Source organism: Cavia porcellus, unplaced genomic scaffold (assembly GCF_034190915.1).
Source record: "Cavia porcellus strain 051 isolate PalLab524CR breed Dunkin Hartley unplaced genomic scaffold, mCavPor4.1 scaffold_3, whole genome shotgun sequence".
Taxonomy (NCBI): Eukaryota; Metazoa; Chordata; class Mammalia; order Rodentia; family Caviidae; genus Cavia; species Cavia porcellus.
In genome coordinates this window covers 101,985,886-102,000,141 of record NW_026947486.1, presented here as the reverse complement: position 1 = coordinate 102,000,141, position 14,256 = coordinate 101,985,886, and the positions used below count along the sequence as shown (strand labels likewise).

The 14,256-nt window shown below is 38.9% G+C and overlaps 1 protein-coding gene across 1 annotated transcript in view; it reads right to left on the bottom strand.

Moving 5' to 3' along the window:
• Positions 1 to 14,256, bottom strand: part of Slc9a6 (solute carrier family 9 member A6) — a 56,841-nt gene that overhangs the window by 19,139 nt on the left and 23,446 nt on the right. The window contains exons 7-11 of the mRNA XM_063246448.1: positions 12,736 to 12,877; positions 10,793 to 10,898; positions 10,415 to 10,503; positions 7,167 to 7,280; positions 95 to 206 (exon numbers count right to left, since the gene is read on the bottom strand). Coding sequence (XP_063102518.1) covers positions 95 to 206; positions 7,167 to 7,280; positions 10,415 to 10,503; positions 10,793 to 10,898; positions 12,736 to 12,877 — 563 coding nt within the window. The remainder of the gene's footprint in view (positions 1 to 94; positions 207 to 7,166; positions 7,281 to 10,414; positions 10,504 to 10,792; positions 10,899 to 12,735; positions 12,878 to 14,256) is intronic.

The following is a 14,256-nucleotide window of genomic DNA, read 5'->3' as shown; positions in this document are numbered from 1 at the left end:
TCAAGGACTCCTATATTAGCAGCACAACATTTTGGTTTCAAATCCTATAAACAGCATATGTGTTGTGAGTGATTTCTTGGAAGTTATAACTTACCAGCAAACATCATCATATGTTGAAAATTTGATCCAATCTTACTCCTTCTACCCAAATTAAGCAAGAGAGACAAGGGGTAAATATTGGCAGCTCTTCCCAAGAAAATAGCAATCTAAAATTATTAATAGGTTAAGGAACTGTATTTTTGTTTTGTTTTGTTCTGTTTTGCACTATTAGACATCCAAAAAAGAAACAAGACTATTTCAGGGAGCTGTTTTTTAACAGTCTCCTGACTCCAATGTCTAACAGTACTATCTAATAAAACTTCTGCAATGATGGAAGTTTTCTATATCTGCATTATCCAATACTGTATAGTGGGCACCTGAAATGTGGCTAGTGTGACTGAGGAATTAAAATTTTCATTTTGTATCATTTTAGCTTAATTTAAATAATCACACGTGGCAGGTTGCCACCCAATTAGATGGTGAAGGTCTAACATATAGGAAATTCATTAGATCAAGAAAGAGGTTTAAAAGCAGAATTTCTTTACCATATTTTTAAGATTACAGTTATACCTCAATACACGTCAATAACTGGTTCTAACGTGTGCTGAAACCGATGAATACAACACAAAATTCTCCCCATAAGAAGTAATGTAATTAGAAATAATCTGTGATGAATGTTCCCCAGAACTTTTACATTTTACTGGGCTAATATTAACCTTTTATTGGACTAATTTAAGCCCTTTGAGCTTAGTGGTATCACTCTTAACCATTGTGTGACTTAAATGCACAAAAGTACAAGACATTAAGGAAGAATAGGTGGAGTTTCCGCAATGTTCGCGCTAGCATGAGGCTGAGGCAAGTGCTAAGCGCAATATGCATCAAGGCTAGGCCTGGATCTGATGAGTTCTGAGGCAATGAGGACTGAGGTCTGACTGATTTTACTTGTCTATGTGGATAAGAAGACAGTAACGCTGGCTAAACTTCCCCTTCCATCCTCAGAGCAAAGAGGGCAGCTCAGCACCTCACGCCACAGAAATCCTTGCAAGCCCAGATGAACCCCTAGAGTCTATGCCTTGGGCCTGCTATACAGGGCAGGCTTAAGGGGAATTCAGATGGATTTAACTGGAAAGCAATCTTAGTATCTTTTTCTTCACTTGTTATCTGTAGAAACTCCTGATTTATAATCATTTTTTTTTTAAATTTCAGGAGTCATAACACAGACCCACCCCATTTCCTGAAAGGAATACAAAGGGAAATCTAATATTACAAACAAGACAATGTGGTAGAAAAAGTGCTAACCTAAGTGACCTTGGGAGAGAGCACAGTCTACCAGTTCATAAATCTAAAGCCAGAAGGAACAGCCTCTAAGGATTAGATGCTTGTTGATAAAGTTGTTGCCCACGGGACTACCAGTTAACAGCTGATATTGTCATAACATTCATGTGCCATGTAAGATTTTGATCAGTGACAGACAGCATATATCACAGTGGTCCCAAAAGACTTTAATGGCACTGGAAAACTCCTACTGTCTAGTGAAACTCTAGTCATAATGGCAAAGCACACTGCATACTCATGTGTTTGTGGTAGTACCGGTATCCAAAAAAAACCCTGTGTTGCTTAGTATGACCCATATAATTATATATATAATACTCGATAATGACAATAAATGATAACATTATGGGTTTATGTATATACTATACTTTTTAAACATTAGAATGTACTTCTACTTATAAACAAAAGTTTTACCATAAAACAGTGTGCTGTGTCTTATACATGTCACGTTTCCCCTCTTTTAACTATATCAAAAGGCCACATCAAGCAACTGACTTTTACCATATAGGTTTGTTTAAACAAAATCTATGATGTTCCAACAATGATAAAATTTCCTCATGATGCATTTCTCATAACATATCCCACCCTTAGGTAGTGCATGACTGTATGTGTACACTAGACTGAATAATTAAATAAATGGATGTCACGTGGCAGGAGCCAGGTTTCTCACCACTGAGGTGCGTGTTAACAGATCAACAAGGGCAGGAGGTCAGAATGATCTGTGTGGTAATGGATAACAGTCAGAGACATCAGTATGAGTCTATGTTTAGCCTGATGGTGACATGGATGGTTACACATACAAGTATTTATAAGGATGTATATATATATGTGATCTGGTGTACACATGCGTATTTCCTTGCTGTCAGCTGAGAGGGCCTAGAAGGACACTTGATAGCTTTGAGCACACCTAAAGCCAGATTTTGGTTTCTAACACTCTCCAATAAAAGGAACTAGGGCTCCTTAAGAAATGACCAAGTCTCAAATTGAGGTAGAAAACATTCAAAATGAGCCTGAAACATCTTGTAGTTCAATAAAGTGAGAGGTACTCCAAAAAAATTATAAATAAATGAAACCCAAAGCAAAACCCACAATGATAGGATATGGATATGTCAAGAGGACACAGACATCCACTGAAAGATCTCCCAGTGGCCAAAGTTGGAATAGTCTGAGCAACAAATGTTAAAAAGTTGTATTCATTATAATGTAAAGTATAGAATAAATTAGTATCAATGAATCCACATTGATAAAAATAAATAAATGAGCAAAACAATAAATGAAGAAACTAGATAAATCTCCTGTGTAAAGGATTTAGAGTAATTGTATAGATACTCTGTTCTGGAAGAGGTGAAGCCTAACTTACCACTCCCTAAAAGTGGGCTGCATGAGGTGATTTCTTTCCAACTGGCACACTACAGAAAGTATAAAAGAGTAATTTTACAATGAAGAACCTGACAAACACTAACTCAGCCAACTGAGTAAGACTCCCACCAACATTAATGTATTAACAAATGTGTACTATTCTGCTTCAATGGTTATGTTTTGATCTGCGCTGTTTTGCTGTTATGCCCTCTTTTATCTCAATCTCCACTTCATTATTTACTTTTTTATTTATATTCTTTTAATTAAGGGAAAAATAAATAAAAAATAGCAGGATATATTATAGTAACCCACTTTGACTTTCCATTATCTTGATTTAAAGCCCTGTATTACTCTCACCATCTTGTTTTTGACTGATGTCCCCCTATTCTGTTTTTCTGAATAGTACCAGGTTCAAAAGTTTAAGCAACAGCTGTGAAGATAGTGAGATTCATTATGACGCCCATTCTCGTTGACTATTATCTACTTTTGAAGACCTATAATGTCTTCAATGTTTTGGTTTTGTCGGTTTTGTTCTTTACTGTTTTGTTCAATTTTATTATAACTGATGATATAGGCAATCCTGTTAGAGATAGCGGGAGGCATTATGGTAACCATTGTTGATCACCTTGTATTATGCTTTTACATTATCTATTATGTCCACCCTTTTGATTTGATTGACTCTGTTCTGTTATGTCACATTTGGTTCTACTCCCTTCCAAAAAAGTAATAAGAACTGTTGGAGCAACAAAACCCAAAATGTGTAATTGTCATTGCACAAAAGAGAGGAAAAGAAAGTGCTCTAAACTATATAACTGCATGTATATTTAAGTATAAGATAGATAATGATATCACTGAGTTTTGTGTGATCATTGAACAGAACTGTTTGCAGTCTCACTGTTGGAATGTCCACTTTACAAGCTTTAATTTTGTGACTTGAACAATTATTTCTAAGATGACAGTATGTAATCCATTAACTAGTGATTTCCTACTGTTTATTTTTTTCTGTAAATCTGTATAACTTGTACCCTTTCTCTGCTTTTTTTTCTCCTTAAATAAAATTTAAAAAAACAAAACAAAACAAAAAAACAAACGTATACCCTGGCTATGATGTGCTAGGAATGGCACTTTAACTTGTGTAGTATTTCTCCCAAAGAATACATAACACCAGTCTAGTCATGAGAAAAATATTGGACAAATTCCAACCTGAAAGCATTATATAATACACCTCATCAGTATCTCTCAAAACTCTCAAGGGTCATCAAAAATAAGGAATGGAGGAGAAACTGACACAGTCAAATAGCACCTAAAGCTACATGACAACCGAATGTATATAGTATCCTAGATGAGACTCTGGAAGAGAAAAGGGGTAGTAGGGAAAAACCATGGGTACCTAAAGAAAACACAAACTTTAATAAATAATAATATAATAGTATCGACTCATTTGCCTTGACAGATGTACCATGCAGATCTGTGATACTAGTCATAGGGCAAACTGGGCATGAGGTTTTGTAAATCAAAATGCATTCCAGTCTTTAAAATTTTATTTCAAATAATGATTCCCTAAAGAAACAAAAGCAAACAACAATAAAAAAAAAAAGCTTATGGGTCAGGGTGGCAACAACTTTTGGTTGGCCCCAGTATCTATTCTTCCTTTCTTCTCTAGTAGTAGGTGCTCCTCCCTCTGGACCTCAGTTTGCCAAGATGAAGTGTATGTTTCCCAGCCTCTCTTGCAGGTAAGTATAAGCTGTGACTTTACATGAAAGTAAGGTGCATATATTCTACGTGGTGCCTTTAAAGGTGAATCACAGCTACAGGGCTGACCTACCTGCCTACGACACAACAAAAAGGGCAACTTCTTAACTAGAGCAGCACTAGGGTCACCTGGGTCCCTGAGACTGTGGAACACAGCTGCCACACCAACTTGGGCTCTTACACGCCAAATTTCTGTCTTGTGTAAACCTGCGTTAATTTGAGTCATAGGAAACCCTAATGAATCCAGAGAGAAGAACTCTCTCCTGTTAAGAGGTAATTTTCAGAGATTATTTTTAAATGAGGAATTTCAATCCCAGACAAATTTGGAAACCTATTGAAAAACATTTAACTTTGTTCTCAGATTAAATACACTCTGCCCCAAAAATTTCTCGAATATTTATAGAATATGAAGTTACTGATCTCACAGGTGGACTTTCTTCTCTTTTTTGCCTGAAGACTGCAGAATAGTATTTCTGTAACATCTCTTACTAATAGAGATTTTATGCTCTTCCCAAAGACACAGATCTTACGTTTCTCTCAAAGAAACTATAGTTTTAGTTTTAATTTTAAAAATTTCTACTGACTTCATGGGCAGAATCTCCTGAGAGTTTTTTGCTTATTTCTTTGTTTTTAAGACAAATACGTCTTTTGAAATTTACTTATTCAAACATTCATCTTCCATCGTGCCTTCCATATTTCACACTCAACAACCCCACTGCAGCCATCCTTCTCCCTCACCAGGACTTTCACTCCAAAGATGGTTCTGCATGTTCCTCTGCTAGGGAGTCCTCTCCTTTCTTCATTTGCCTGCTAATCTGCATGTTTGTAATACCCTTTCCAGTACCCTACATTTGCTTTGCCCCCAGTCTTTATTGCATCCATTTGACAAAACCCCAAAACTGAATGGACCCAACTAGCCCATTTCCGCATACTCACAGCTACCTTCACCTTGAAAAAGTTACACAATAGGGCAGACAGTTCTACCATTAATATCTAGTTCTCAAATTTAAATGGCCCACTTGGTCAACTCACACTTTCCTACCCTCTGCAACTATTTCATAAACTTCTCCACCTTCCTCAAAACCCATGGAAGCTAGCCTGTAAGATGGTTCCTCATGATCCTGGACTCCTAATGTTACAATTTGTGCTACATATTCCCTCAAAGCCTCATGTAGTCATAGAAGGCTTTTCAGAGGTGGCTGAATCTAGTTTGAGATTGATTCATGGTCCAATGATGGGATTACAGGCGTAAATGTGATGCCTGTCTTAGGGCAGGTAGCCTGCATGCAACATAAGGGACACAAAGAGGCTTGGTCCTTCCTTCCCTTCCCTGATTTTGTTGTCTTCTGCTGTCATGAACTGTTTCACCTCTGGGAAATCCCTCTGCCAAGCTACCCTGCCTTGGAGCTAGCCAATTATGGACTGAAATCTCTACAACTATGAGCTAAATAAACCTCTCCTCCTTTAACTCTGGGTGTCAGGTATTTTGTCTCAGCAATAAGAAAAATAAGTAAGACATCAAGTACTCATATCCTTGTAGGCCCACTCACATCAACTTGGGTTGGTCTGTGTGACCAACAAAAGTCTGCCACTTGGAAGGTTAGATTATGAAAGTCACTTTGGCTTCTACCCTGGTACTCTCTCAAGTTACCTCACTCTGGTGGCAGCCATGTAGTGGGCTGCCTATGTAAGGGACCCTGTGAAAGTCAGGAGCCTCCTGCCAACAGCCAGGTGAGTGAGCTTGAAGTGGACCCTCTAGCACTAGTCAATTCTTATGCATTCTCCCAGCCACCTCCTGAAAGGTTCTGCAGCCAGAACCACCAAGGTAGGCTTTCTAGGATTCCTGATCCTCAGAATCCACATGAGGAAAAGTATACTTGCTGTGTTAAATTGCTCAGGTTTAGAGCAATTTGTAACAGAATAGACAACTTCTAGACCTACTTCAGTCTGGCAGCTGATTCCACCTTCTACTTTATAGATTAAAAACAGAAGAGATCAGCTAAGAGCTCTACTGGATGGGTCCCTTCCTCTCCATACATCTCGCCCTCCTTTGTAACAATGAAGGTCAGTGGCTCTCCACATGCTTTAGATTCTGTCTCTCCTGGTCTTCTCATGAGTCATACACTATGGACTACTCTTATATATTCAGTTTCTTTTGAACTCTGTAAAGACTTAATTTGCTCACATGAAACAGGGAAAAGTGAAAGTGGCCTTATGCAACCCTTCCTCACCTTTTACCTCCTGCCCTATGGCATAGACTGTTAACTGTTCTCACGTATTTATGTTCTTCCTCTCTTTAGTAACAGAGGACAAACAGTTTTATCTTTGGGAGTGAACAGAATGATAGGAGACTTTTCTGTCATTTCAATCTGTCAACCTATTTGTGCAATAAACAAATAAAAATAGGGTAGAATAAAATCAACTGAACAGAATACGAAAAGATTTGAGAACTCTATTTGTTTTACTCTGAGGCAAACTGAACATTTTTAAATAATTGTGTTTTTTTTTTGGGGGGGGTACCAGGGATTGAACTAACAACGTCACACTTGCCAAGCAGGCACTTATGCCACTGAGCTAAATCCCCAGCCTTGAACATATTTAAATGTATTTTTATTATCCCATCCTCAAAACCATGTGAAAATCTCAGTTGAATCAGCTTTTACAGACCGTACAGTAAAGGATACAAATGCTCCTAATACAAACGTTGGGTTAAAGACATGGTTCTGGAAGGTGAAGAGTGTGAGCCCCATGTAGGAGAAGATGAAATTCTCTGCCAAGAAATTGAGAAGCTCAAACAACTGAAACAAAATTTTAAAAGGTTAGTCCAGTAAATAAATTGTTACACAATTTGAAAATGTATTACTAAGATAATAAAACAGACACTTCAAATTCGTAAAGTTCATGAATACACCCCAAAATACGTGACTCACAGGAAGCAAATGCAGAGAGATGACATTTCCAGTCCCACAGAAAGAGCCAAAAACAGTGCCCCCTCACTTCCGCCAATCAGCCTCCTTTCTCCAAATCCCCACTTTCAGTCATTTCTCTCCTCTTCCTCCTCTTCCAAACCCTGTCAATTTTTTTTTGGAACCTTTTTGTGGCCCTGTCACTGCCCAGGTCTAGCTTTCATCACTTTTCACTCAGAATACTACAAGATGACCCTCACTGGCATCTAGGAGACACCTCATCTCCCACTCCCCACCTGATGAGTCACTCTAAAAGTGGCAGTTCTGAGATACATCACTGTCTACGAGCTCTAAGATCCAGCTCAACTTCTTCCGCCTGGCAGAGTGTTTCATGACTACTCACATGTCACTGGCTTGCCACAGACTTCACTTTTGCCATGAGTCTTAGCCCTTAATTAGTGACTAAACCTCCTAAAAACAGGGCACATGCACCCAGTGCCCTCCCCACTGCTGCCTATCCGGCCCCACCCTGTTCACATCATTACCTCCCCAAGTGTCACCAACAGCAGGTGCATAAGACTTGGTGAATTAACGTAGGGAAGGCCCTCTGTCAGCTGGTAACCCTCTGGCCATCACAGCTCCCCAGAAGGGGGTTGATTACATAGGCTCCAGAGTCAAAATGCCTAGACTTGAACCCTGCCTTTTCTACTTGTTAGCTGTGTGGCTTTGGGCACATTAATCTTCTTAAAGCAGAGCAGAGTTATTATTAAAAAGAATAAACATTAAAATAAGTATATTTGATTTTAATTGACTTAATATACTATTGCTCCTACTTAATAATAACTACAGTATGTCTAGTTTGTACTATGTGCCTAATACTATACTAAGGATTTACGTGTATTCTCTTATTTTAATCTTATGACATCACCATGAGTTAGGTACTATTATCATCTCTATCGTATTTATTTTTGTTTGTTTAAGGTGCTTGAGATTGAATTTAAGGCCTCACACTTTAGGCAAGAGTTGCTGCTGAGCTACACTCCTAGTTCTTCCCCTACCCATCTTGAGACAGAATCTTACTGTTTCCCAGGCTGTGCTGAAATCCTGGGCTCAAGCAATCCTCCCACCTCAGCATCACAGCAGATGGGACTATAGGTGTGTGCCACTGTGCCTAGCCTTATCTCTATTTTCAGATAGCAAAACTGATGGTCACCCATCTGGCAAGTAGTGGAACCAGGATTTGAGACAACACCGTGACTTCCCAGTGGTTTTAATCTGGAACACAGGGATTGGCAAATTTTTCCCATAAAGGGCCATAGAACAAATATTTGAGGCCTTACAGGTTGTAGGGTCTCTGACACACTGCTCAACTCTGCCAGTGTAGTATAAAAGGAGCTATGGGTCATATATCTAAAAATGAGTGTGGCTATGTGCCAAACCTTATTAATGGACACTGAAGTCTCAGTTCCATTTAACTTTGATAGGTCACCAAAATATACTTCTAATTTTTCCCAATAATTTGAAAATGTAAAGAACCACTCTGAGCTCACAAGCCAACAAGGGGCCAGACATGGCCTAAGAGTGATAGTTTGTTAACCTCTGATATATACTTTACTGTCTTTTTATTCCTGCCTTTATCCTGTTTCCCCTAGGCCTTTCCAAATCCTTCCCATCTCTATTCACAATACTTCCTCTATAACAGCAGTCTGGGTTCTTGAGACTTAAGCCATTCCACAGCACGATGCCTGATGTCTTATATGATATGGAATCCAAAGCACACAAGCTAGGATTCCTACTAGTCACAGTATTTGTTTTATGTACACAAGCTTTGTATCAGTGCCAGGAATGGAAGCTCTTACCCCGTGGTGTGTATGTCCCACTTTGCTACCTAGAAAAAGCTGAACCCCTCTGGTTTTCCTCTTTATACTTAGCGCACTGAATTAATTTGTAAAAAGGGTTTGCAACCCTGATATATATGTTTAGAAGGGGAGTCTAATTTCCTTCTGATGGGCTGAGGAAAGCACAGATTATAAACTAAATCTGCAGCTCCAGGACAAAGAGAAAAGGAACCACTGAGCCTGCTTTACAATTTGGTCTTTCCACACTCATTTCACCATTTCAGACCATCTGGCAAAACTGAACATCCCTAGTTCTCACCATAATCATCATTAAGCATGCACTTATTTCTATCCCAGATAGTACATTTGTTTGTGTATATGTCCTATGTAATTCTTTTTTCTTTCTTTCTTTTTTGTTTTTGGTACTGGGGATGGAACTCATGACCTCACACTTGCCAGGCAGGCGCTTACGCTGCTGAGCTAAAACCCCAGCCCCCATCCTATGTAATTCTTAAGAATGGAAAAGTCGATGCCTATTTTCCTCATAGTTCTTTTCAAGTACCCTACACAAGCATCACTCAGTGCCCGATCACTAGCAGTCTCCTGGAAAGAGCAACTTTGCAGGGCCTGAGTGAAGACTGAAGAAAGTCAGTGTTCCCTGGCTAGCCTAGCAAATCTAGCCCATTTAGGAGGTAATCTTCCCTGCTTCACACCACAGCAGCTCTGATTAAACTAAAGTGAGCTGCCTAACACTCCTCTTAAAAATCACGAGATTAGCCAGGTGTGGTGGCACACAACTGTAATCCCAGCACTCAGGAGGCCAAGGCAGAGGATCGCTGCAAATTCTAGACCATCCTGGGTTACAGAATGAGCTAAAAGCTAGCTTGTACTGCATAGCGAGACCCTGTTTCAGAAGGACAAAAAACATCACTAGATTAGTAAACAAGAGATGAAGAAGCTAAGTGATTAATGGAAGCACAAGAGAAATAATCCCTAGCTGTGCTGCTAAACCATCTCTGTCCACAAGCCATCACCCACTACCTTGCCAGTCTTACCCATTTCTACAGCTGAAGGAAGACTAGACTGAACCTGGACCAGACCAAAGATTATTCTTTAATTCTTTTTAAGTAAAGCTTCTGTTTTACTGAGAAGGAAAACTTTATTTACAAACTATACAGTTTGTCTTACCTGTTTGGTTCTATGCTGAGACTCTGTGGATAAATTATTGTATGTATAATGTGCTTGTGTGATGCCGCAAAACAATACTGCAACCACACCTACAAAGACAATGAATTCCAAACTCATGTCAGAGTGGTTCCCACCTTTCATACTGATTCTTATTTTACAGAAGTAGATTACATGCACAGTATTGACATTTTCATTTACTTTTACTTTGTTGGATTTTCCACTGAAAATCTCTTTTCTTATATTCTAAAATGACAGCCTGAATCCCAATATGAATAACATGTTCGTTCAAATACTAAAGCAGCTAATCCACTTGTAGAAGAAGTGACTCACTACTGATCTCCTGTGAGGGTTTATAATCCAAAGGAGAAAGGAACCTACCTGTGAAGCCCCATGCTTCAGCCAAAAGGAAGGTGCTCCAGGACATCAGGAAAAACAAGCCGGTCTCCAGCAACTGGAACTCCCGCAATTTGGTGAACTTTGTCACGTGAGACTGTTAAGCTTGGTAACAAGATCTTGGGATCCTGAAGTATAACTAGAAAAATAATAATTAAAGCAAGGCAACAAAGAAAGCAAGAGAAGGGCTCTCAAGCCTCTCCTAGCACCAAAGCTACAAAATAAGGAAACACCAATGTCAAGAAACCCTCAGAGTAAGCATCTTACTGAGCAGTAAGCTGTCTTCCTGTCAATAAGGAAGCCTCGCAGTTTAGCTGTTCCTCCTACTATATGGGTATCACATACCTTGCCAGAAACCACACAGGACACAGCCAGGCACTGCCATATAACCCTGTACTCCCAGAACTACAGGACACTGAGGCAGGAGGATCACAAGTTCAAACCCATGCATGGTAGCACACGTCAGTAAGCCCAGCACTCGGGAAGCTGAAGCAGGAAGATTGCCATAAGTCTGAAGCCAGCCTGGGCTATACAGTGAATTTAAAATCAACCTAGAATGTATAGTGAGACCCTGTCTCAGAAAACCCAAACCAAAAAATATACAAATAAATACCCACAAGTTCAAGTCCAGCCTGGGCAACTTAGCTGAACTCTCTCAAACTAGAAAGTAAAAAGGTTAGAGATGCAGCTCAGTGCAAAGGCCCTGGGTTCAATCTTTAATGCTGCTCCCCACAAAAAGAGCAGGTAAAGACAAGATCAACCGACTAGATACACAACATGCCACTCTAACTTTGTAGCCCAAAGCAAGACATGTTCCATAATTATAGCAATTCGTACTTATAAAAACACCTAAACATTTATTTAATTCTGCCAACACCTCTGTGATGTAGAGCATTCATTCCACGATGAAAAAACAGATGCACTTCACTCACTTATTTTAGTACAAAAAGTATTTGCTCATTGGCAACAAAAGGGCACAAGGTAAGCTGTGACAAATCTCAGGCTAGAATCTAGAGCCACTCCAGTAACTACCTACTACAATAAAATGACATTCAAGACTTAAAGGAGCCTATAGTGAAAAAGGAACCTGTAGTGAAAAAGGGAAATTTGCATGGTTCCTTCTTTAGAATTTTACTGCACATATGTGTGTCTTGGTTTGCCTCAAAAAGCCATAACAGAAGTCTTTTCCAGCACAAAGTAAAATCGAATCATGCATTTGTTTAGAAGATTTATAGCTAGAGATGCTTTACCCATCATCTCGTGGTATTCCACTCAACTTTCCTACTACTCCCTGCCCCACTCTCCTACACCGAGATGCAAAGAAGACTCCCAAGTGTTTACCTTGTTTGAGCCCTACCACAACACGGCAAACTGTGGAGAGGCAAGGACCCAAGAGCATAGCATCTGGTACATACAGACAATTAGGAAATGTCTTTTGAATGGAGTATAAAAATGGTTTGCCCAGTATTTCTCACAGCTAACTGGTGGCAGTATCAGGATTACAAACCAGGTGCTCTGGGCTCCCAGCCCACGGTTCTATAGCACAAAAGCTAAACTTAGGAGAGCTAGGATGAATTCGTATATATTCTCTGAGAATTATATTCAGTCCATGTGGCATCATGGTCATAAATTTCCTGTTTGTTTGAGAGGAAGACTACCAGGCTGACCAGCAACACAGAACATTCAAGAGGCTCTTCGGAATACATCTCAATTCACATCAACTTAATCTACAACCCTACAATTCATACTCAAGGGGTGCCTGTGTCTAATTAGATTCTTACAAGTGAAAGTTTTAGGACAAAATGTATTGTTTCATGTTTTCAGACCAAGTACTTGGTTATAAAGTTAGTCATTTATCAGACCAATATGAGAGACCACAAATTACAACACTTAACCACTTCATTTGGTTAAATTTACAAAAAGGATATCAAAGCTGTCACCACTCCAGTAGCAGCACCCATTGCAAAAGATCCACTGAAGATCCCAAGGAAGATCCCAATAGACTTGAACATGGCTGTGACATCAAAGGTGTGACTGTTGTCTCCAGCAGGCTGATACGCGACTATTGAGCTACAAAAGAGAGAGAGATGTTCTTATTTCTAGAAGTGCTTTTACTTTAAAAACATTACTTAGCACAGAATTTGATAGATGAAATCAGAGGGAGAAAAACAAAACCTGAACCTCATGATTTGAACTTTCCAAAATAAAAACAAAAAGTTATAAAAAAAATCATGCAGTGTTATCTAGCTAGCAAGAAGACTCAGTCTTTCCTTGATAATTTTGGGAGGGAAAACATGGAAAGGCCTCTTTATAAAAATTGTACTGAGACATTCTCAATACTGTGCAGCATTACTCTATTGTGACTGCTGAAGAGGTACTGAGCGTCCAAAAGCTCAAACATACTAATAGAAAGCAAGTAATGCAAATTCCAGAAAAAGCATAAGAACACTGCTCAGTACTTTGCCGGGTCACATTTTGGATTTAGTATGGGGGAAAAAAAGCTGACTGAAGGACCTTCCCAACTTTTAGAATACTAGAATGGGCCAAATGCCTAATATCTATCTATTCACTCACTAAAGTGAACTTTAGGGGGGAAAAGTGTTAGAAAGGCCCTTTGAGGGATTTTAATCCATTCAACAGTATTCTGAGCATATGTAGGCTGGATGCTACATATTTCTGAAAACAAAATCACCCCAAATTTCTCAAAGAAAGTCAAAAGACAAAAAAAAAAAAAAGTCAGTCACTCTGTACCAGGCCAATTACAGGGGACATGCTCTATCTTGGAACTCCCCCAGGCTAAACCTGGTCTGGAAAAGCTTCTTTTACAATCACCAGCCCAGGAAACAGAAATGGCTGCAAAAATTGCTCTTGACACAGTCTCTGTCAACAGTGCTTACTGTTACTAAGTAATTCTCATCTCAGTTAACTGAGGTACCAGTATTATAAAAATCCCAGTCTCAAAAATATCAAACAAGTCATGTCAAAGAAGAGAAGGAAAAACACATTCCTAAGAAATAGTTTTATTTTGTTATGTCTTCCTGGTTCAAGGCTTTAAATATGCTTGTCATATCATATGTAAGTGCTTTTTAAAACTTCCCAGGCAATTTTTTTAAAAAGCTAAGATCAAACTAAAATTTCTTAATTTGTGCCTATTTTATTCAAGTATAGTGCAACACTAACATTAATTTCAGGCAATGCCATATTTGAAATTTCTAAAAATCAATCTGAAATGAGGGGCTGGGGATTTAGCTCAGCAGCATAAGCGCCTGCCTTGCAAGCACGTGGTCATGAGTTTGATTCCTGGTACTGATTAAAAAAAAATCAATCTGAAATGAAACTTTTAAACATTAAACATTTATCTTTAAATGTTTAAAGTAACCAAATTATTTTGGCCACAGATTTGATGTTATTTTGATAAATATGAAATGGCCTTTAATAACATATTGCCT